At 46.3% G+C, this 22,786-nt stretch overlaps 1 protein-coding gene across 1 annotated transcript in view; it reads right to left on the bottom strand.

The window, feature by feature from the left end:
- The window catches only part of atad2b (ATPase family AAA domain containing 2B), a 64,874-nt gene that overhangs the window by 12,492 nt on the left and 29,596 nt on the right, over positions 1–22,786 (bottom strand). The window contains exons 25-26 of the mRNA XM_068577543.1: positions 6,950–7,705; positions 5,116–5,234 (exon numbers count right to left, since the gene is read on the bottom strand). Coding sequence (XP_068433644.1) covers positions 5,116–5,234; positions 6,950–7,705 — 875 coding nt within the window. The remainder of the gene's footprint in view (positions 1–5,115; positions 5,235–6,949; positions 7,706–22,786) is intronic.

Raw genomic sequence — 22,786 nt, 5'->3', positions numbered from 1 at the left:
GTGTGTGTGTGTGTTTAAACAACATGCCGACTAAGCGTTTCAGCCGGTCGGCGCATTATGAGAACATGTTTTCAGACAAAACAAGCAGCGCTGAACCCCGCGACCCGCCTGCAGGGTTTGAGAAGCCGTGCTTTCTTTAATTAAAAAGACGGCTGCTCAAATTAAAAAGCGGTTATTGAAACTATCCGATTAATAATAATAAAAATATCCGACGGCCCTTAAACGAACGTGACGAGAAAAACCACGTCTGAGGATAAAATTGTGATATTTTATGTTATGTTTCTTTTTTTTAAAAATTAAAAAACGGCGGCTCTAACTGAATCCTGTAAGAAAAAAACATGATTTGTATATATTTATATATGTGTTCGATCACGAGGATAAACACTGCGACTGAACTGAAGGTTGAATACACACACAGAGCAGAGAGGACAAATGCATGAAAAACGAGACCATGGCCAGTAAAAAAGGCAAGAAAAATACCCAGAAACCACTCAGGGTTCGTGTTTTTGTGGGTGATGGTGCTGAAACCTGTTAGCGTGAGCTTCCTTTTATTATATTCATTATCAATTATGTGGTTTCGCTGGTGATTGAAAGCAAACGTAAGACGCCAAACTGTCCAGAGAGGAACGTTTGTTAGATAATAGTTCCAATACTTACACCCCGACTTAGAGGGCTACGAACTAACAACGTCCTCATCGTTTTGTATTCCCTCTGGCAGCTACACGATGTTTCTATCAGCCCAAATGTCAGACGGATGGTTCCTTTCTATTCTTCCCGTAAAAGTAAATAAATGAAAACCTTAAGTGTTGTAAGATTACATGACATAGTTTCATCCAAGAGTCTACCGATGCTAACGTTAGCACCACAAAGATCCAATGTGACGTTTCTTAGCTACTAAACATGTCCTTTAAATATGTCGATAGGCTACCGATGCTAATGTTAGCACCACAAAGATCCAATGTCACGTTTCTTAGCTACTAAACATGTCCTTTAAATATGTCGAGAGGCTACCGATGCTAACGTTAGCACCACAAAGATCAAATGTTACATTTCGTAGCTACTGAGATCTTTCTGATGCTAACGTTAGCATCAGGAGCCTCTTGACATATTTAAAAGACATATTTAGTAGCTATGAAATGTGCCAAGTGGCTACCGATGCTGATGTTAGCATCAGAAAGACTACAAGTCACATTTCATAGCTACTAAATATGTCCTTTTGGATCCATTCATGCTTTACTTTTAGAGATAAATATTCCTTCTGAGCAGATCACAGACTAATACTGTTGGCCGAAAGCAAGAGCATGCATACAAAACAACAAAAATTCTTCTTCATTGTACTGTGCAACTAATCACGAGCACACAATCCCACACAATGCACGCCTTTAGTTAGTCTGTGACCGAGCTGAACCCGTTTTACACAAGCCGGGGCCTCGAGTGGGCTGCATCAGATGGGAGGACGGCGAGAAGGCGCAGCGGACCCCGGCTGTGCCCGAGAGAGAGCAACGAAAGCGGCGGCGCAACGAAGAGCACAATGTTTATGTTTCATGTTGACACGGCTGGGCCCTCGCGCACGGCGGCGAGCAGGCGCGGCTCTTTGGCAGCGCAATTACATGCAGATAGCCACATTGTCAAAGCCATCAGCGGGAATGAATGAAAATGAAAAAGACCCACTTCAAAAACGCCGTCTATTTCTTTTTTTTTTTTTATTGACAATCAAACGCCGGTCCAGCACCGCTATTAAACCAGTCTCTCTCTCTCTCTTGAACAGACGGACAGATGTGACATGGCTACTTTGCCGGAGGGAGGACAGAGAGAGAGGGAAACCTTCATGCCCTCCCCGCCGCTATTAGTATTATATATAATAAAAAAGACAAACTGGAATGGGACCATTTCCCGCTGTAATAGCTACGCGTCAAAGCTAAAAGACGCCACACGAGAAACACTGGGATGGAAGGAGAGGAAGAAGGAGGAGGAAGGAGAAGAAGAATGAGAAGAAGTAGTAGTAGTAGTAGTAGTAGTAGTAGTAGTAGAAAAAGAACAAAGGAGGAGAAGAAGAACAACAACAACAACAAGAACAAGAAGTAGTAGTAGCAGTAGTAGTAGTAGTAGTAGTAGGAGGAGGAGGAGGAAGGAGGAGAAGAAGTAGTAGAAGTAATAGTAGAAGAAGAAAGGAGAAGTAGAAGATGGAAGGAGAAGAAGAAGTAGTAGTAGAAGAAGAAATAATAGTGGAAGTAGTAGTAGTAGTAGTAGTAGAAGAAGAAGTAGAAGAAGAAGAAGGAGGAGGAAGGAGAAGAAGAATGAAAAGAAGAAGTAGTAGTAGTAGTAGTAGTAAGAAGGAGGAGAAGAAGTAGTAGAAGAAGTAATAGTAGAAGAAGAAAGGAGAAGAAGAAGAAGTAGTAGTAGAAGAAGAAGTAATAGTGGAAGTAGTAGTAGAAGAAGTAGTAATAGTAGTAGAAGTAGTGAAAGTAGAAGAAGAAGAAGAAGAAACAACAACAACAACAACAACAGCAGAGTGTAATCTGTGTGTTGTTTTTCTCCAGATTGGATTCTTTGTTACTGAATTCTCATTTGCAATCATCAGCGCCTACTTCTTCCAATCCGTCCTCCCATCTGTGGACCGATCGTCTGATTATTGACGAAAGAAAAACAGCTGACAATGAAGAGACGTTTACGAGTCGTTCAGAGAGGAGCGAGCCTCCGGACACGTTTATTCCTGGAGCACCGTTTCAGCGAGAGATAGAAAACACAGAACCTGATTTTACTGAATGAATCAAAGCAAACAGCATGGCGTTGGATACTGAAATACTACTAATACTACTAATAATATCCGTCCTGCAGGCTTTCGAGCGGACAAACCCACAACACTCATGGTGTTCAACTCCCCGGGAGCTTTTTTTAGTGCCTCTTCCGTCAAGTAAAGTCAGAAATAATCAGCCCTGTGCAATCAATGATTATGACTCAAGTCGGGCGGCGCGCTGGCAAATATCTGCTTAAATGGTGACTTTCATCCCGCGCACCGGATATTCAATTTGTTCCCCGTAAGCCGGGGATGAAAAAGCAATTATTCACAGTCCCCTCTTTTTCCCCCGATCTGTTTCTTTAAGATACTCCTCCTCCTCTTCTTCCCCCTCCCTCCCTGCTCACAAACAAACCTCCACATTAGCGCCGCGTGTCGGCCGAGTTCAGGCCGACAAAGAAAAACTGTCAATCAGTTTGAAAGACGCGAGTCCGGTTCGGCAAGACCAAACGCGTATAAACGACATCACCATCATCGTCATCTTCCTCTTGGATGTCCCTTCGAAGTAAGAAGAACACTTCTTCTGCATGAATTACACCGCACGAGAGCGCACAAAAGCCGAGAAACAACCCCCCCCCCCCCAAAAAACGCCACCACCCACACCCCGATCAGTGAGAAGTGCTGTCAGCGGGAGCCCACTGAGCCGAGCTCCCAATTTACACTTGGGGTATTAGGCGGGACCCTTAGCGTGACCGTGTGCACAAAAAAGAAGAAGAAGAAGCCGCTTCGTATGCTCGCCGTTCCTCGCACGCGTCCCGGGAACAAGTTGGCGGCTCTAGCGAGGCGGAGCAGGAAGCTCATGTTTGAGTCATAACCTTGCCCCCCCCCCCCCCCCCCCCCCACCTCCACCACCACCACCACCATCTTCGAATGTCGCAGGAAACGGCCGGCACCTGCTGATTGAGAGGGATGTGCGGCCGGAGGGAAATGGCCGGCTGCCGCCCGTAATTGGGGCCCTCCCTCCGTGGCGTTTGGAGGGGTACAAAATTGAGGTTTGAGGAGATGAAGAGGAGCGAGACAGCGGCGCGACCGGCCGGGTGGAAAAGAGGAAAAAAGGAGGGGATAAGCCTCAGAAGTTTATCCATCTGAGAAGGGCAGTGTGACAGCGTCAGCTCCAGAACTGAACCTATGGATGTGGAGGAAAAAAAAGCTTAAGGCTGGTCATCCATGATTGAACTCTCTCCTACACACACACACACACACACACACACACACACACACACACACGTTCAATGTATGCGCTTCCTACGTTTAGCACACACACACACACACACAAAAGGGGGAAGAAGAAGAAAAAAAATGGTGGAACTCGAGTTTTCAAATCCAATTTAACGTTCAAAAGCTAAAGAACGCACGGTGGACAAAAGGGAGGACGAATTAAGTGCAGGAGGTTTTCCCCCCCGAGACGAGACAATGGGGACGACGAGGTCCGGGTCTCGCTGCAGATAACGTGATCGCCGGGGCCAGTTCACTTTTTAAAAAAAGCGCATCCATCCATCCTCGCCGCTTTCGGGCACAAAGAGCGAATCAACCATATGAAGGTCTATAGGAAGCGAGGAGCGAGGACACAAAGTACAGCTGTTTCCCTTCTTCTTTCTTCTTCTTTCTTCTTCTTCTTCGCAGCAGCAGGGAGGAGGAAAAACACTCCAGCAAAACCCTTCACCCGCACGCGGCAGCCACATTTAAAACAAGCGCCCGTGTGAACTTAAATGAGACGAGCATATTGGTTACATTTTTTAGATTATAGCTCCTCTTTTCCCCCACAATCACAGTCTAATTAGTCAGATGCAAAAACAAAAAAAAAAGTGACAGTTTTGCTACAGCTGGCTCTGCTGAAACCAAATAAATCTCCATTTTGTCGAATTTACTGGCTGGAGGTGTTTAGTTTTTTTTTGCTTAAAAAAACATCCACTTCCTCTGTTCAGGCTTCGGTTCACATAATGAATAAAAAGCGAGTATATTAACTTCACTGTGACATCTGGATTGTCTGATTTTTTTTTGCAATGCGATGAATCCTTTTTGATAGATTAACTTCTTTTCATATATAACTTTGAGGGGCAGACTGTAGAAATCAGATGAATATTCTTACATTTACCTTCCCGAGAAGGGGAAAGCACACACAACTAACGTCTCCGTTCTATCGTCCCAGTGAGTCCCTGAAGCGGGGAAATTATATTCTACCTTAAATGGACGTTAAGAAGCTTCTTGAGTTTCCTGTGCTGCACGGAGAGAACATGACAAACAGCAGCAGCCTTCAGGCCGGAGGACTTTGTGTGCCGATACGCCAAGAGAGAGAAAAATAACGGCAATATAGTTACCGAAAGTCGCTGGTGGTCCACCACTAGGGGGGGCTGGGGAGGGACTGGTTTCGGCTCTTCCTCCGTCGTCTCGCCGGATCCCTTCGGCGGCTCCGACGGGGTCGTTCTGCTCGTCTCGGCTGTGGGAGCGCCGACACAACGACAAATGGGTTATTAATGAAAGTAGGGACAATAATGAGTGTTTAAAGAATCGATACATTGTTTATAGACCTAATAGTGTTTAAAGAATCGATACATTGTCTACAGAATCGTTAGTGTTTATAGAATCGATACATTGTTTATAGAATCGTTAGTGTTTAAAGAATCGTTAGTGTTTTTAGAATCAATACATTGTTTAACGAATCAATACATTGTTTATAGACTTAATAGTGTTTAAAGAATCGATACATTGTCTACAGAATCGTTAGTGTTTATAGAATCGATACATTGTTTAAAGAATCGATACATTGTTTGTAGAATTAATAGTGTTTAAAGAATCGATACATTGTCTACAGAATCGTTAGTGTTTATAGAATCAATACATTGTTTAAAGAATCGTTAGTGTTTAAAGAATCGTTAGTGTTTAAAGAATCAATACATTGTTTAAAGAATCGATACATTGTTTGTAGAATTAAGAGTGTTTAAAGAATCGATACATTGTTTAAAGAATCGATTGTTCTAGGACTCTTTTTTATGAAAAATCAACCTCAAGTGAACGGGCGAGCTAAATCTGAAACTGATTTAGTTGTTTTATCCTGAGCCAGTGAAAAGCAGAAGAGAAAAAAGCACAAACTTGATTTTGTGGAAAAATAAATTCCAAGTGCCGCGGCTGCGAGATGATTGCAATACTTGACGGTCTATTTTAAAGCTGCCTGCAGCTACCGAGGGCACAGCGCTTCACATCTGGCCTCCTTCCTGTCCATTTATAAACAGCGCCGAAGAAGAAAAAAAACGCTTTGATGGAAACAAAAGGCGCTGGCTCGGCTTGTGACGGCGAGGAGGGGGGGCGCCGTTTTGTTTGTGTTGTGTTGGCCCGTCGTGTCCGTCCTCCCGATGGCTCCTCCGTTCTCTAGGAGCGCCATTACCTCGGCCCTCCAGCTGGCTTTCTGCTCGTCCGGAGCCAAACCAAAAGGCCCCGCAATCAAACACATGAACCCATTGGCCCCGCGACTCAAATACGACAGAAAAGGGCATAAAGAAGGAAAAAAAAATTGGCAAAGTTGGCCATTATTGTGAATCGGAATTTCTCTTTTTTACACGTATATATCAGGAGGCAACGTGTTTCCACAAAAGGCACACATCATTTCAAGGCCCTGGAAGTTTCTCCATTGAAATACACTATCTGCTAAAGCCAGAGGATAGCGCTCTTTATATATTCTGTATGACTTATGTTGCATTATTCATGTCGGCTTTCCACTTTTAAGAGCTATACCGAGTGCAAATCCGAGGCGCCGGTTCATAATTTGAAAAAAATAAATCATAATTTGTCTGCGTAATTAAGTGGTTACTGGATGTAGAAAATGTACAGATTTTTTGTTAAGTCGCTTAATTGCGTATCTTCTGTGAAGATCAACTGATTAGCGACTGAATCGAAGAGACCAAAACAAGTACGTGAGAACTTTTTTATTCCTCCTCGTCTCGCTTAATAACTCCCCTCAGATGGAGTATCAACTTTTTAAAAAAAAAAAAAAAAAATGTAATTAAAAACTGTATCCCGTCGAGGTGATTCATAAGCTTTCTCCAGATTTTTGCAAAAAAGTGACAGATGGGCTCTGCAATTTTACCTGTGACCCCCAAAAACTCACTCAACAGCAATACACAACCGCACAAAAACACACAAATAAAAGCTTCGTACCTTCTGGATTTGGCTCCTCCTCCTCGGCCGCCGGCGCCGCCGCCTTCTCCGTTCCCGCGCGTCCGTCCCGTGGCGGTTGCTCCTGAGTTTGATGGCTCTCCTCTTCGTCTTTGTGCTCTTCCCGCTCCGACTCCGTCGCCGCGCTCCTCTTCTCGGGCTCGCCGCCCGTCTTGACGGTGCTCTGCGAGTCCAGGCTGTCCATCGACGCGTTCCCGTTCACGCAGTCCGCCCGCGACACCGAGAGACCCGGCGCCGCGTACGGAGCCCGGACCTCGGCGGGCGACGGTTCGGACGCTCCGATCGGAGGCCGGGAGTCCGCCAGCTCGGGCGCCGAACCGCCGCCGAGGCGAAGACGCTCGCCGCGCCCCCCTGTGCTTTCGGGCTCTGCTTCCTCGGCTTTGGGCTCCTCCTCCTTCTTCTTCGGCGTCGGCTCCGCCGGGCGCTCGCCGGCATCGGGGGGTTCGGCGACGGGCGGCTCGTTGGAGCTCTCCTCCTCCGTGGACGGGCCGTGGGGATGGTGGCCGTTGGGCTGGCGGCCGTTGAGCCGGGGCCCCGTGGTGTCGCAAGACGATTCCTCGTCCTGCGTCAGACACGAGTCGCTGGGCCCCGCGACCTCGACCTCGGTGCCGGGCTCCCCCTCCTCCTCCTCTTCCTCCTCTTCCTCCTCCTCCTCCGTCTCCTTCCTGTAGATCCTCTTCTTGCGGATGATGCCCCGCCCCCAGGACGGCCGCCGGCGATGCTTACGCTTTACATGATCTGAGAGAAAGGAGAGAGAGAGGATCGCTATTGAATCGAGCATTTTGCAAACGTCGCACATTAACATTCAAATCATTGTCGACCTTGAAAAAGTCAACACGCAGTCCCCTCAGCCACGCCCTGCCGGCGCAGAAGAGACGAGGACAATAACAAGGCGGAAAACAGAGCGAGCGGCCGGATCTCGTTTGTTCAACGAGCTCGATTGTGACCAAATTGTGACGGAGATAGATAGTGGCAACGTCTCTGGCAGACTCTGAATTGAAACGTTTACAATATTCATTTGCCTGATTTCTCGCCTGCCATCTAACGAGCCAAACAGCTGGACGCACACACACACACACACACACACACACACACACACACACACACACACACACACACAAGCAGAGCACCACTCACAGCGGCTCATCCCGTCTGAACAGCCCTTCGGCTGACTCCAGATCTGCGGCGCGATAGTTTTAACATCTGTCGGGTCTATTTTTTATATATTAATTTGTTTTTGCTCGAGCCTAATGTCGCCGCCGTTTGGGATTATGTCTTTTAAAATGACGTCGTTATTGTCAGTCGTCACACACACACACACACGCACTAACACACTATATGAAGAGGACGCCCTTGTTGACCGGCCGCCGACGTCGTGATTAGATCTGCGCGAAGACAATCCTGAGCCCTTTTAGAGAAGAGGCCACCGACAGACAAATTGTTTGCTACTTCAATAAACAGATCAGACAAAAGGTTGAAACATTTTCAAATCCAAACAAATGCAATCGTGACCTTAAGATTGAGAGTCAAACCGCGTTGTTCAAAGGGAGGAATCGTGACAGATTTTTGCTCCCGTAGCAGCCTCGGCGCAGCTCGCAATTTGATTGTTAAATCTAGACATTTGGCCTTTTCCTTCAAAAGAGTAACGGGCAAAAGACTGCGAGAGAGAGAGAGAGAAAGGAAAGCAGAGACAGCAGCCCCGCTGCATCATGGATGTTGGACACTAATGACAACAGATGGCGCTCGGGGTTTTAAGGGGACGGGTACGTAACAAAAGCCTGCTCTCGCTCTGAGAGTGCAGTAAAAGTGTCACAGCGAGCAAAAGGCAAGAATGCTAAATGCAGTGAAACTTCCAAGACATTTGCCTTCATTTACGCAGAGATACAGGCAGACAGCGGCGTCAAAGTCGGAGAGGAGAGCAGACGGAGGGAAAGGGAATGAAAAGAGCAAACGCACACACAGGTGCAGTTTCCAAAAAAAGGACACCGCCGGGTTTTGGAAGACCTAACAATGAGCGGCGTCACCGTGAAAAATGCGAAAGTGAAATTTTATGCAGAATCAGTAACGCGTCCGGCTGGTTGTCGACGGACAGGAGGACAGCTTTGAGATGTTCAACAGAGATCACGCCGTACGAGACGAAGCGTTGGCCTCCGTCCTGCACAAGAACAAACAAAAGGTCTCCGTTGTGCGATCTGTATCCACACAAAGAAACGGAGACGCAATTTGACGAGAAATCTCATCGGCTACAGAAATACGTGCATGCAAAGCGCGCAGAGCAAGCTGCAGCTTAAAAAAACAAAAGAAAGAAAAGTGAAGTACATATATATACATATATATATATTTTGGTGACTTTTCACGAGCGAGAAAATAGTATTTCCCTGATGCTCAAGTACATTTGATTTTCTTCACTGCGGTGGTGATATCAATCCAAGTCAGAGTTGCATTCAGTTTTAAGTCAAGTACTTAAGTAGGAACAGTTCATGGAAAGGGCTGCTCTGATATGCAGCGGTGTAATTAATCCGTGTAATCCTTTTGAATTTGCGTTCAGGTATTTTTCTGATCAGGCTTCTGCCAAAAAAAAAAAAACAACGCTCTAATATCTGTGCGTTTTTTTTTTCTTCCCGAAATACTCTCTCGAATCATTTATTTAAATCGATGGATCAAAACAAGAGATCGTGAGATTAGTTGAGATTTCAAAAAAGGATTTACTGAATGTGCTGCACTCTCGTTTTCCAAGCTACGCACGCTACGACGCTAACGGGCCTCGGCTAACCGGCTAACAAACCTTTGCTAACCGGCTAACGGGCCTCTGCTAACCGGCCAGACCGCTCTGACCGCTGGCGTCCTGTCCACAATGCTTATTAGTGCTAATGAACATGACTCACTCATCTAATCGTTAAGTTTCAGTGGATGTCGTATCTATTATGAAGTATTACAACATTGCATTCATGCTCAAAGTTTTTGCATTTCACAAAAAAAAGGAAAAACTTCAACGCAGTTTATCCTTAAAAACAAAACAATATCAATGAAGCATAGCGACGTCTACACACAAACAAAACCTCGAGGCAGCGAACGAGGTGGCGTGCTCCGGCGGGAGGGGAAAGGTGAAGCCGAATGGCAGCAAATGACTCCTAAATAATGCACAGAAGCAACCACCAGAGGGTGGATATGCTGACGGGTGGAGAGAGAGCAGAGACGAGCCCTTTGTAATAATTAAAAAGTGCTGAAAAACGTGCGGGTAAGTCGAAGGAAGTGGTGGAAATATTCATCGCAGACGACACGCATAGTTTCAGGATAGTGTCTGCACACAAACACACACACACACACACACACACACACGTTTCCAACGCAAATAAAAAGCCCCAAGAGACCCACAGCAACAGTGACACTGACGGACAACTCAACTGCATTCTTTGCCGATGCCTTTAGGCCGGACTGTGCTGGAGAGAAGACAATAAAAAAAAAAGGGAAGGCAATGAATTTTTTGTAGAATAAAATTAGAATACAAAACAGATTTTAGAGAACATTTATACGGCGTTAAACGCTGACGGTTTTCTTTTTCCCCTCCCAGAGTTCCCAGAATAACCCAGATACATATCCATGTACGGTTTACATGAGGGACGATCCGAGGAAGTGCAGGAGCGCGCCGAGCTAATGCCGTTACGCCGTCGGCTATTTATTACTTTTATTTGCTCCCAAGACGCGCACGAGGCCGTAAAAGGCGGGCGTGTCCGCCTCAGATAGATTGGTATGATAGGTCCGTGGGTTCAATGCCACACCATCATCAGCACTAACTCGCTGTGCACGCTCAACCTAATGTCGCCAATATTGTCTCCAATCGGCTACTGTTGCAATTCAGTTTGTTGTTTATTTTGTTGCAGTAAATAAGAAGCTACAGCCAGCAGGTGGTTAGCTTAGCACAAAGACTGAAAGCAGGGGGAAACAGCTAGCCTAGCCCCTTAACCCAGGGGTGTCAAACTCATTTTAGTTAAGGGGCCACAAGACCAGTTTGATCTTAAGTGGGCTGGAACCGGTTTGTGGTGCGTTTGGACCCCCTGGCAAGCCGGATCTGGGCCCGCGGGCCGTATGTTCAAAGGTAACAAAAGCCACCCACGAGCACTTCTACAGATAAGACGTCTCATTTGGTTTAATCGCTGTATCTGAGTTCTTGGTTTGGGACCAGTAAACGAAAAACAGGCGCCAAAAGCATATAGAAGCAAATATGTGATCTAAAAAGGAAGACAAACAAACTTCCAAACCAGACACTCTGTACACTTAATGCAATCATCTCCTCTTGGCCCGCCTCCCACATCTATTGGCAAACACACCGTCCATTTACAAAATTGTAAATCTGATCTGGGTCCAGACTCCATTTCCTCAGCGGCGGCGGCGGCGGCCCACATTTCAAAATGAGCATTTGGCTGCGTTGGCGTTGGCGATGCAGCAGTTTTGTGCGCTGCAGCAGACTTTAGGAGCCGCACATAAAAAACACACACATTGTAAAAACAGAACGAATGAAGACTAAACATTTAGTGCATCGTTTTGAGAAATGATGAGCCCGACACGATGATCCGTATACGCGTGGTTTATCACTCTGGATGATGCGCGGGACGCTAAAACCGCGACACGTGCCGTCATCGGCCGGTGAGCACGCGGACCAGGAAGTTAAATATGCAACCGTGTGAGTCTGTGGGTCAACTTTTCAACTGGACTTTGCTCATCCAGATTAAAAACCTTGGTACCGATGCCAACTTGAACCGATTCGAGCTCAGTACTATTTATTTATTTGTTTTTGTGTATCAACAGCCGAGTCAGCCGATGTGCGTCAACACAGACGCAGTCCTCTCCGATCCTGGACAGACACCCTGTTGTTGTCTCACCTACTTAGAGTGTGTGTGTGCGCGTCTGTGTGTGTGTGTGTTTCCATGGCAATGAGCTACATTTCCCTGGCATCACATTAAGGACACCCGGGTCAACGCTGGGGTACGCTTGCATGCTGGGAAATATATTACAACAAGCCGAGACCAAATGAAAACGAGTGCCAAAGAATAAACAAATGGGCTTTTCTGTGTGTGTGTCTGTGTGTGTGATACCCAAATGGGATGTGTGTGCATGTTGGCAGCAGTCCTGTCCAAAGGGTTTGTCTGTCACAGGAAGGGGAGGGGCTATAAACCTCAGCTCTGACTTGAAGTAAAGGAAGACTTGCAACAAGAGCTTAAATAGAAAAATATTAGACTTTCAAAAAAAAAAAAGGCTGCAGTGGGGAAGCTTTTCTGGCGATATACAAACGCCCGATGATTAAGGTTTAAAGCAGCTGGTTGAAGGTGGATCACAACTATTACTGCCACGGATGTAAATATCCGACTTGGCGCCGCGGTGGCGTGTTGCTAAAGATAGCATCGCCTCACGCGGCTCGATCAGATAACTTAAAACGTTAAAAAAAAAAGGTACACAGAAGCAATTAAGCATCGCATCAACGCTCAAGAGATGTACAGCATGCAAAACGCTGATCTCAAACTAATTCACGATTTCTAGAGAGATTGGAGAAGTGCTGATCGGCTGCCGATGGGCTTTTCTGCACACACACACACACACACGCACAGATGCACACACACACACACACACGCATGAGGCGTATAAAGACTCGGCCACAGGACTCGCCGGCCCGGCTTTCCAACTCCTCTCGCCGGTCGGGTTCATTGGAATCGACTGGAGTTGGGGCCTCAATCTTGTAACATTAATGAAGTATTGATCCGCCGTGCTCTCATCACCTGCGACTGATGAGGGAGGAGCTTGCGGGGGGAGGAGGGCGGGAGGAGGGGTGAGGAGCTAGCGCCTTAAAAAATAAAACAAACCCGCACCGACGCAAAACTACCCGGCGACCGACCGTGATTCTTGACAAAAATCACATCATGAAAAGGCGCCATTGTCCCCTTTTTCGTCTGCTTTCTAAACCTTCTTGCATGCACGATTAAAAAGGCACACTTAAAACGTGTTGATATAATTAACATGGCGGCAAATAAAGTTAGATAAAACACGGCCTCGGCAACGACAAAGAGGACCAGCTGTCGTAACTAATCTGTTGATTAGTAACGAGAGCAGTTTCATCAAAAAGCTCCGGCGAGAGCATGACATCACTATCAAAGAGTCTGCCGGAGCTCATCAGCGTGATCGGATGCAGACATCCAGGAAGTGCCATTAATCCTAGAAGCAAATTAAAGCATGCTTTTGCTTTTAGTTGGTATGTTTTACACACACACACACACACACACACACACACACACACACACACACACACACACACACACACACACACACACACACACACACACACACAAGACGTTAACAGAATCTAAATTCTTTTGGTTTCGCTGCTCCGAGCATAAGTATAAAAGATTAAGCTTGAAAACTATATTTTTTGCCGTCCCAGGGGGATTCCAGCCATTTCTTTCTTCTTCTTCTTCCTCCTCCTCTTCTTCTTCTTCCACTGAGCTGTAATTAACACAACACAAAAGCTGTATATCCCCTCGCCGTGACTGCCGAACAAATTCCAATTGAATGCTTCCTAATCACTTAAACTAAATGAATAATTTAAATTTTTTAGTCTTTAGAAATATGGGAATAAAAATACAGGTTTAACAGAGGACGTCCGCCCTTCCCCTCTCTCCCCCCTCCCTCCCTTTCAGACTGTTTATATAACACAAATGATGAGCATGAATGAATAATGCTAAAGATATTCCACATATAATATTCTAAGCATAGGTGGAGGTGAAATGAAGACCATTTATCAGCTGAATTTTAAATTACTTCCATTCAGCTGAGGGGTAAAAGTAGTTTATCGTAGTAAATATCAACTCGGCTTTAACCGCAGTAGTATATTTCATATATATATTTATATATATTTACATATACATGCATGTTGTAGGTTTCCGTTCGTGCACTTTTGCATTTACAGAGAGCCCTTATTTGCTTTGAGAGTTTCCTGCAGATGGAGGAAGGAAGTGTGTGAAACGGCGACGGCAGATGCTGCAGGAGGTGGAGGCGGGGCCAGGAGGTGGAGGCGGGGTTAGGGGGCGGGGCCAGGAAGGAGACTGTTGGCCTCGGGGTCGTGACAGGAAGACGGCCGTTTGTCACTGAATGTGACATGTTTGAGCCGACACTTAATGAAACGTCCAGATCAATAAATGATCCTCGCTCCCTGAAATGAAAGATATCACTCACTTCCCTCAATTGCTGTGTTGCACCCCGCCCTTTTTTATTTCTTCTTCCTCTTCCTCATCTCCTTCTTCTCATACGCTTCTGCTTCCTTATCATCCTCTTCTTCCTTCTCATCCTCTTCTTCTTCCTTCTTCTCATCCTCTTCCTCTTTCTTCTTATTCTATTCTTCCTTCTCATCCTCCACTTCTTCCCCTCCTCCTCCTCATACTCTTCTTCCCCTCCCCCTTCTCCTCTTCTTCTTCATCTTCTTCCCCCCCTCCTCCTCCTCCGCTTCGCATAAACAAACAAAAACCTCCCGTCAGCGCCGCCAAAGCTCAAGCTAAAATAAAGTTGTGGTTTTTACGCCCGGTGACTCTCTCTGGGGATCCACGGTGATAAAAAAAAAAACAGAAACCTTCCAGTCAACCAGACAAGACTGATTCCATTAAGCCATAATTCCACTAAACAACCTGATGTTCACACACACACACTCGCGCAAACACACACGCTGCAACTCCCCATCCGCCCGTTGGCACCGTGAGCTACGAGCTGCGCCGCTGAGATCGAAACATCTTGCATTATACACCTTTTTAAAAGCCTAAAACAAAAAGCCCATTAACGGTAATGGAGAAGATGAACCCGACAACTTGCACACTTCCACGCCCGTCACTCGGCTTTTGTAAAGTGCCCGGAAAAAAACAGATAAATAGGTACACGAATTTAGCTTTTGGCTAATGATGTTGGAATATTTGTCACCGCAGGCTTTTCACAGAGCTCTGTGAGTTGTTGGAAGGTGGGTCAATCACATCAATACGGCACAAAGAAGAAGAAAAGAAAGAGGGAATACGGCGGTGAGGAGGCAAGGAGGAGGAAGTGAAGACACGATTCAGCCAGAGCATCTACATCTTTGTCCTTTCTCCTCTCTGCTGCTCAGTAAATGGCCGGTGGAACGACGGCGCCAGCGGTGCCCTCTTCTCGGACGCCGGACACGGCCCAACGCACCGGCAGCTGCAACTCCTGTTGGAGATGTCAGCCTACGCACACACACACACACACACTAAGCAGGGTCTGGAGGCCTTCTAGGGGGGAAGGTCTGTCGCCCACAGCGAGAACACGCATGCAGACAAGCGTGCGAGGCGAGAGGAGCGACGAGGTGAAGAGATACCGGCTCATTCGACTCACGTTCGAGTCGTCGCACCCTTTTTTTTTTTCGCGCCCCGCGAGTTAGAGCCTCTCCGATGGAGAACAGTGACGTCCACAACGTGCGGAGAAGGGATCAGATCGCGTCTTAACACAAGCTCTCCATCGACATCCGTGGACAGAAGAAGCTCGGCACATTTGGGAGGCCGAAAAACGCGTTGGTTCAGACTGCAGAGTCCCATGAAAGAGAAATGAAAAACATTCTCCCGACGTCTGAAAATGTTGCATTCGAAGCGATTTGGCATATTTAAAAAAAAAAAAAAGGCAATGTTCTCGCACGATTCTAGCAGGAGGTCGACCAATTAATTGGCGGCAATGTGACATTTAACTATTGTTCTTTCGTTTCGCGGGGTCGGGCATCGCCGCCTCGCGCACATAACGAGGGCCCTTTTTGCTGAAAATGTCTCCGTCCGTGTGAAACAACTCCTGAATATAAATCAAAACAACGTTTTCTTTTTTTTCTTTACAGTACTTTGAACTCCTGAGAGGGGAAACATGCATGAGATAGATAGATGGATACATTTAGAGATAGATATATACATTTCGATAAATAGATACATTTAGATAAATAGATACATTTAGATAGATAGATAGTTTCATTTTTGATATATAGATACATTCAGATAGACAGATAGATAGATATTTGATCATTATATAGTTTGAGATTTTACAAAAAAATGCCAGAAAGTAATTTTCCATGCATCATTTTGCCGATCAGGTTCAAAAATGTGGACCAAACAGCAGATTTTTTCGTCATTATTGACCCATTTTTTAGTATATTGCGCCCTGTAAAGGTTATCTCCAATGTAATGTCACCACTGGAAGCTATTTTTCCCGCTTAAAGTTATCGTCACCTTTTTAAAAAATTCACTCTGGACCGACCTCGAACGTCCTTTAACGTGATGAATGTCCCGTGAGAGGTAAACGGATCTTCTCCAAAACAAAAAAACTGCGTCCTTTATCCTTCCAACAAGCAATTAAAAAACACATTATCAGAGCATCGGGCCTGCTATGTTTTCCTTTCAGCCGCGGTCTGTGAAGGGTAGCCGTCGCACTTTTTTTATTTGTCAGAACACTTACACTCGCTAAATTGATTTGATTAGATACCAATTAGATCCTCTGCGAGTCTGTTGGGGGATTTCAGGTCGTCACAGCTGTATGATAATGGGACTCGGCAGAAAGGGATATTAAATTAAAAACACGTTTCTTTTTCTTCTTTTTTTTACGCGGGCAGCCGTTGCTCTACATCGACGCCACGGTGGAGGAGTTCAAAAAATTCATTGGCTTTTAAGACGGAGGGGGCGGCAATTAAATCAAAACGAAGTCTCTTTGCACGTGCGTGAGGTCACGATGTCTTAAGCTATTAGTAAGGACATTATTTGCTCGGGTAAACACTTCCAAAACCCGACTTTTGGGGGAGAATAAAGACCCTGAGTGAGGCTGAGACAAAAAGTCCGCTTCCTTTCTGTCATCCGCCTGCTGTAAAGTCTTCTAGTCGCCCGTGAAACTTTCTCACGACATGTTTTCAACGGTTGGAGGCGATGGGCTTCGGCTGTGTTGCACTCGAGGGGATAATGGTGTGTAGTTTCTGCACAGAACTAAAAAAAAAAAGTTGTCTCTGTTTAAAGGGCTCGTCTACAGTAGATCATATATCCCTCATTATCTGATAAAGAAAAGCAGAAGAAAAAAATCAAATCAGCTTACATTGTCTCGCTCTCCTCGGGAGCGAAATGGGATATATAGGTGCGGCTGTGCGGCTGTGCGGTCGGGGGCCAGACAGCGTCTAGACCGAAAAAGCTAATCCGAGCTCACGCCGGCCCCCACGGTGGAGCCGGAGTCGGGGACTTGGAGATGTTGCGGAGGGTTGCTATTGATTGCTCCCGGCTCTCGCTTTGGCTGAGTCAACAACTTTGCCTGCAGGCGGCGATCAAAACAGAAACCAGACAACCAACAGAAGACCCGCGCATAAGAAGTATTCTCAATGCAAAACAAAAAAAAACACTCATGGAGAGCGCAAGATGTCTGGCAGCAATGAAGTGAGCCTCGGGCGAGCGAGTCAAGCGGCACTGTGCTAATTTGCCTCATTTTTGCATCGTCTTGAGGCCAAGCGAGCGGCCTTTCGAGGCGGTAAACTGAGCTGCTGATTCTTGCCGTTTGGGCGGCGATCAAAATTTGGGCTGCCACTTAATCAATTTTAACTAAACCACACATGTTACTTAAACATACACTTTAGCACTAACGTTATTTGTTGTCTGAGCACTTTATCTCTACTGCATACTTAATTTTATACACATTGCACCGTGTTGTCATAGACTGTTTGTCTTGTCTAACGTTTAATGTCGTCTCGTCTAATGTTGCACCTTTTGCCGCGGTGAATTCCTCGTTTGTGAAAACAAGACAATGCAGTTTATTTCTCTAATTCGCCCCGAAATTCTGCATCGTCTTGAGGCCAAGCGAGCGGCGTTTAAAGCGTTAAACTGAGCTGCTAAGTCTTGCTGTTTGGGCTGCAACAGGAAGACAATGCGGTTTGTTTCTCGCGACCTGAAGCTGCGTAGCACTGCGGCTAAATTACATGTTTTTAAAATGACGCGTTAGCAAGATCACCGACGCAAAGAGCCAAACATACAGAGTCCTGATGTGACTCTAAATGAACAGATGAATGCTCATCTGCAGTAACGTTCCTGCGTGTGGACACTCGCTCCTCTTTTTTTAGTTAGTTCTTTTTTTGGGAGATTTTCTGGAGGCGATGGAAGTTTAACATATCCGGCCTTCCCACACATATCTCACAAATTACATTGCAAAACTTTTTTTTCATAACTTCAAAACCACATTTTACCCGACCGTAACAGCGTAACGTGATAAAGATCAAGAGCGAGAGAAAAAAAAATATCGTCGTTCTCCAATGTGCAAAAGCCTAAAATTGAATTAAAGGAACTTTAATTAAGAATTCCTAAAAAAAAAAGTGAACCGACTGAAAGCAAAAAAAAAAAAAAAACAGTTTCCACCGTGGAGAATATTCTACATTTTACAGAGCAACAAACTCACAGCTCATAATGTGAGACAATCGAATACGAAAGCTGGGTAATAAATCTTGCTCTGGGTGATAATTTATCCTGAAAAGACCACCGGAGTGACGGCAATTCAACTGTATGCTAATTCCTTTGGACGCTGCAGATGGCGGCGGCGGCGGCTTTGTATTTAACTGAATTTGCACGGCGCCCGTGTGTGATTGCATAAACAAATACAATGAAGTCAACTCCCTAACTGGTGGGATGTCAAATGCCTGATTGATCCGAGTGTAAAGCTTTACTGAAAAGGGGAAATCGAAGAGAGAGACTCTCTCACTCTCTCTCTCGCAGCCTCTTTGTCCCCCAAACGTCGCTGCATCACAACAACAAAAACAGCAGAAACCGGCTCCCAAAACCATCCCAAAAAAGCTCATTCTGAAACGCGTCACGTCGACGCCGCTCGACTGACACGCTGACGACGAGCCGAGTTTTGGCGGAACGACAAAGACGACGAGGCGCTCACGGTTCTGGACGCGAGAGCCGACGGCGTTGCGTAACACCCCCTCGACCTTTCGGCGACACGTCGTAATGACTAGTTAGCCGGGAGAGCGCCGCTTTTGCCGAGAGAGAGAGAGAGAGAGAGAGAGAGAGAGAGAGAGAGAGAGAGAGAGAGAGAGAGAGAGAGAGAGAGAGAGAGAGAGGCTCGCTGCATCTCATTTCTGGGTTTAATGGAGATGTGGTGATTAGGCTGGATAAGTGCGATTCTAAGAGTAATTTGATGTAATTAAAAAAAAAACCCGGTCGCCGCTCATTCCTATTCTTGCGGCGGTCTAATGTGACTTAATGTCGCCTTAATGCGTCTATTTTCAGAGAGATGTGTGCAAAGGGACAGCTGGGTTTGTGTTTCAGAGCGAGTTTATCTAGTATTCTGTGGAAAAGACGATATACATATCACAACCAATAACCAGCACACAAAAAAGACAAAACGGACCAAAACTAGAACCGACCTTTGGTCGATTTCAACAAAAAACAACCAAGCACACCTCTGAAAATGAGCGTCGAGGTGTTTGTGATGGGCAATAGATGTTAAGTCAGACAGACAACCTGTAAGCGAGTCTTTGTTCACCAGTTCACTTCCCATCAAGCCGGGTTTGAGAAGTGCACAAAAGCACAAAAGATAATTTGAATCCAACAAACAAATGTACGAGTGCTTTTCCAACTAATCAAGCGCTAATGCGTCATGTTCCTGCAATTGTTCCAGTCAATTACAAGTTATCAGAACCAAGCGGGGAGGGGGAATACACCCCATTAGGTCCGCTTACCCGTCGACTCGCTTCTGATGTTTACCAAAAATTGACTAATCGACTGCGCCGCGGTGGAAAAACAATGGGGGAGCAAAAAGCCCGGGAGACCTTGTGTAATTTTCTGTCTGCGGCACCTAAATACTGAAATGTTGGGCTCGTCTTTAATGTTGTGGGAGAAGCTGAAGGGAAAGAGAGAGAGAGAGACGGACCACTTATCATAGAAAGCACGGCTCCAGATCCGCTTTAATTGGAACGGCGAGGACAGCCGATCCCTTTTTGTGCAAATCTAAACCCCCTCCAGTCTACCGCCGGATACCTGACAGGCCCGATGTTCCTGGAAAGAGAATTGAGAATCTCAAAAAACACAATGAACGCGTCATTTGAGGTCCAGCCATCCGGATTATCAGTCAATCAGAGCGACGTGTCGGGGGGGGGAGGGCGCGTAGGCGGAGACGCCGCCGCGAGAGCTTTTTGCCAAGCCTTTTTCCTCACATCCTTAGTAGCACAGCTTGCAGTTATTGGGCAAATCAATCAATCATCGCGGTGCAACTCTGCAGGCAGAACTGTAAGCCGTTTACCATAACATATATAAATATATATGTGTGTGTGCTGCATAGCAAGAGGGGAAAAACAGACATTAAAACCCTGCGAACGGGGCCAACTCGGTCAGTTGTGCACACTTATCACGCAGAGAAACAAGACCGGCGGACAGCGAATGAATCTTCAGGAGGCGCTAGCGCTGATGTCGGCTCATCTGCACCCCCCAAAAAAAAACAATAAATGGCCTCACGGATGATGTTACATTCATTTCACGCTTGGCGCCACAATGATCCGAGAGGCATCCGTGCCCACAAAAATGGCAGCTTAAGCTCGGCGCTCGCGGGGATTTTTTGCACGCTTTTTGTGTTGTTGTTTTGCATGGATGTTTATCAGCGGGCGCCACCGGGTGTCAGGGGCGCGCGACTCCGAGATTGTGTTTTTTTTTTCCTTTCTGGATTCGCCGAGAGGTGGCTTACGGGAGAATCAGTGTCCGGTTCTAATAGCCGCTTTATAACGTTAGCTTTTCGGGGGTGAAAGACACTTTTTTTTCCCGCTGTTGACCGCTGTTTTTTTTTTTTTTATCCCCCCCTGGAGGAAGCTGAAGAATGATTGCAGCCGCACAACACGATGCCACTCGTGTCCTGTAGGTGCAGTTATTCACATGTAAGATGATAATGGAAGTAATTTGAATAGAGGACGATATCTGCCCGAAGACATACAAGAAAAACATTGCACTTGACTCGCATTTCGCAAAATAATAGCGTCAAAGTGCGGCGCAACAACCTGCTGCAGGTAAAGCAGATCCTCGGGAGATATTGTTTGCATAAGCGACCACATTCGCTTCAAGGTTAAACGTCACCATTCAGCCAGTGTGTGCTGGGTCCAGTGTCCTTGTAAACGGAGGATGCTGCTTTGTGTTTATAAAAAAAGAAGAAGAAAACTGCCCTCTTATTAACCTATTTTCCCACGCACTGTGACCCCCGCCAGTGGTTCTCTTTGTCCCGGGCGGGTAAAAAAGAATCCAGGCCATCCTTTAAAGCGGTAACTACTTTAACCTGCGGTAAAAAAAAAAAAAGGGGTCCTTGCGACTTTAAATATCCCCCATCAAGGCCTCGTGATGGATCGGCGACGGGGGGAGAAAAGGAAGCTGTCAGGTTTACTGTGATGCGAGCATGCGAGATGCGATGGAGCGTCAGGACGTTGGTGGCTCGGCGCCTTGAGGGCGTTGGCCGCTGAGCGACGCGTTATGCAGCCGCTGCACGGTCCCCCCCCCTCCTCGGTTGAAGATCTCGTCGAAAAACACCGTGCCAAAACTTGTTTGTTAACAAAAATGGGGGGAAAAGTAGCGACTGTGACATCTAATAAAAGGTTTTATAATCAGACATTGATATTTAGTGAAGCAATCACTAGCACATGTCTTCTGACTGTCTGTCACGTTAAAGAAATCTAAAAAGCCAAGCAGCCATGATTGAATGAAGAAGAAGAAGAAGAAGAAAAAAACGGAGGCCTTAATAATGAATGAAAGCGAGGCACCCCATGTGAACCAGATCCGTGTGGTGGTGCACTACGGATGAACCCGGAGTTGTGGCCCGCGTAATGGGGCTTGGGTTTTTGCTCCTTCTCCAGGGAGGGAGTGTCGGGAGAGAGCTGGGAGGATGGAGGATGGAGCGGGGCAGGGAGGCGAGGCTATGAGGAAAGGAGGCGAGCAGAGGAGCCATCTACTTCCTTCCTGTTTTCATGTGCATTAACGGCAGGAGGTTTCCTTTCCACCCCCCCTCGCAGATCGTCCCAACACCACCACCTCCTGCTGACCCAGGAGCAGCTACACCTCCCCAACACACACACACACTATCTAGATCTCAACAACCGGGCTTAGCCACAGCCTCTGCTTTTTTAAACACCCGATTCGCACAACTTTCTCCGCGGTTCCCCTCGCGGCGCATCTCAAACCCGCCACCGCTCCATATAATCTGAATGTCACAGGCAATCGCCGGCTCCAGGCAAAAGAAGAGGGATGGCCCAAATAAAAGCCTCCTCCTTTTTAGAACCAAAACAAAATAAATTTAAAAAAATGGTGTCCAGACAGGCGTCCAGGTAATGGTCCAGGATAACTTCAACCTTCCCGCGTCCCGACCTTCCACGGAGGAGGACGGGGAAAGCCCGGCTGCGATTACACAAACAAGTTTCCATTTTTTTTCCTCCCCTTCGCTTTTCATTGCGACGGCGTGTCACATCTCCCGACATCGTCGACTCCTGTGATCAATTAGCCTAATAGCCGCCTCGCTGAGGTGCTTCCAGGTGAGAACTGGCTGCCGATGTCACAAATTAATCACCTCAGCCGGTTAGTCTAATTAATTGAGCCTCTGGTGGAGGCTGATAACGGCTCTTCCCGAGAGAGAGCTTCCAAATTGGTGGTCCGCATCTGTGACATTTTGGCTTTGTAGATAAAAAACATACAGCTAAAAGAAAAAAAAAAGTAGCCTAAACTGCAACCCTCCGCTCCTTAAAAAATATCAATTAGCTGATTAACAGTAGCGCTCGCTGCTCCTTTACGAGCGCCACGTCGTTAC

This window comes from Clinocottus analis, unplaced genomic scaffold (assembly GCF_023055335.1).
Source record: "Clinocottus analis isolate CAN_PGR_092001 unplaced genomic scaffold, fCliAna1.0.p SCAF_15, whole genome shotgun sequence".
Classification (NCBI taxonomy): Eukaryota; Metazoa; Chordata; class Actinopteri; order Perciformes; family Cottidae; genus Clinocottus; species Clinocottus analis.
This window is presented reverse-complemented; position numbering and strand designations above follow the sequence as displayed.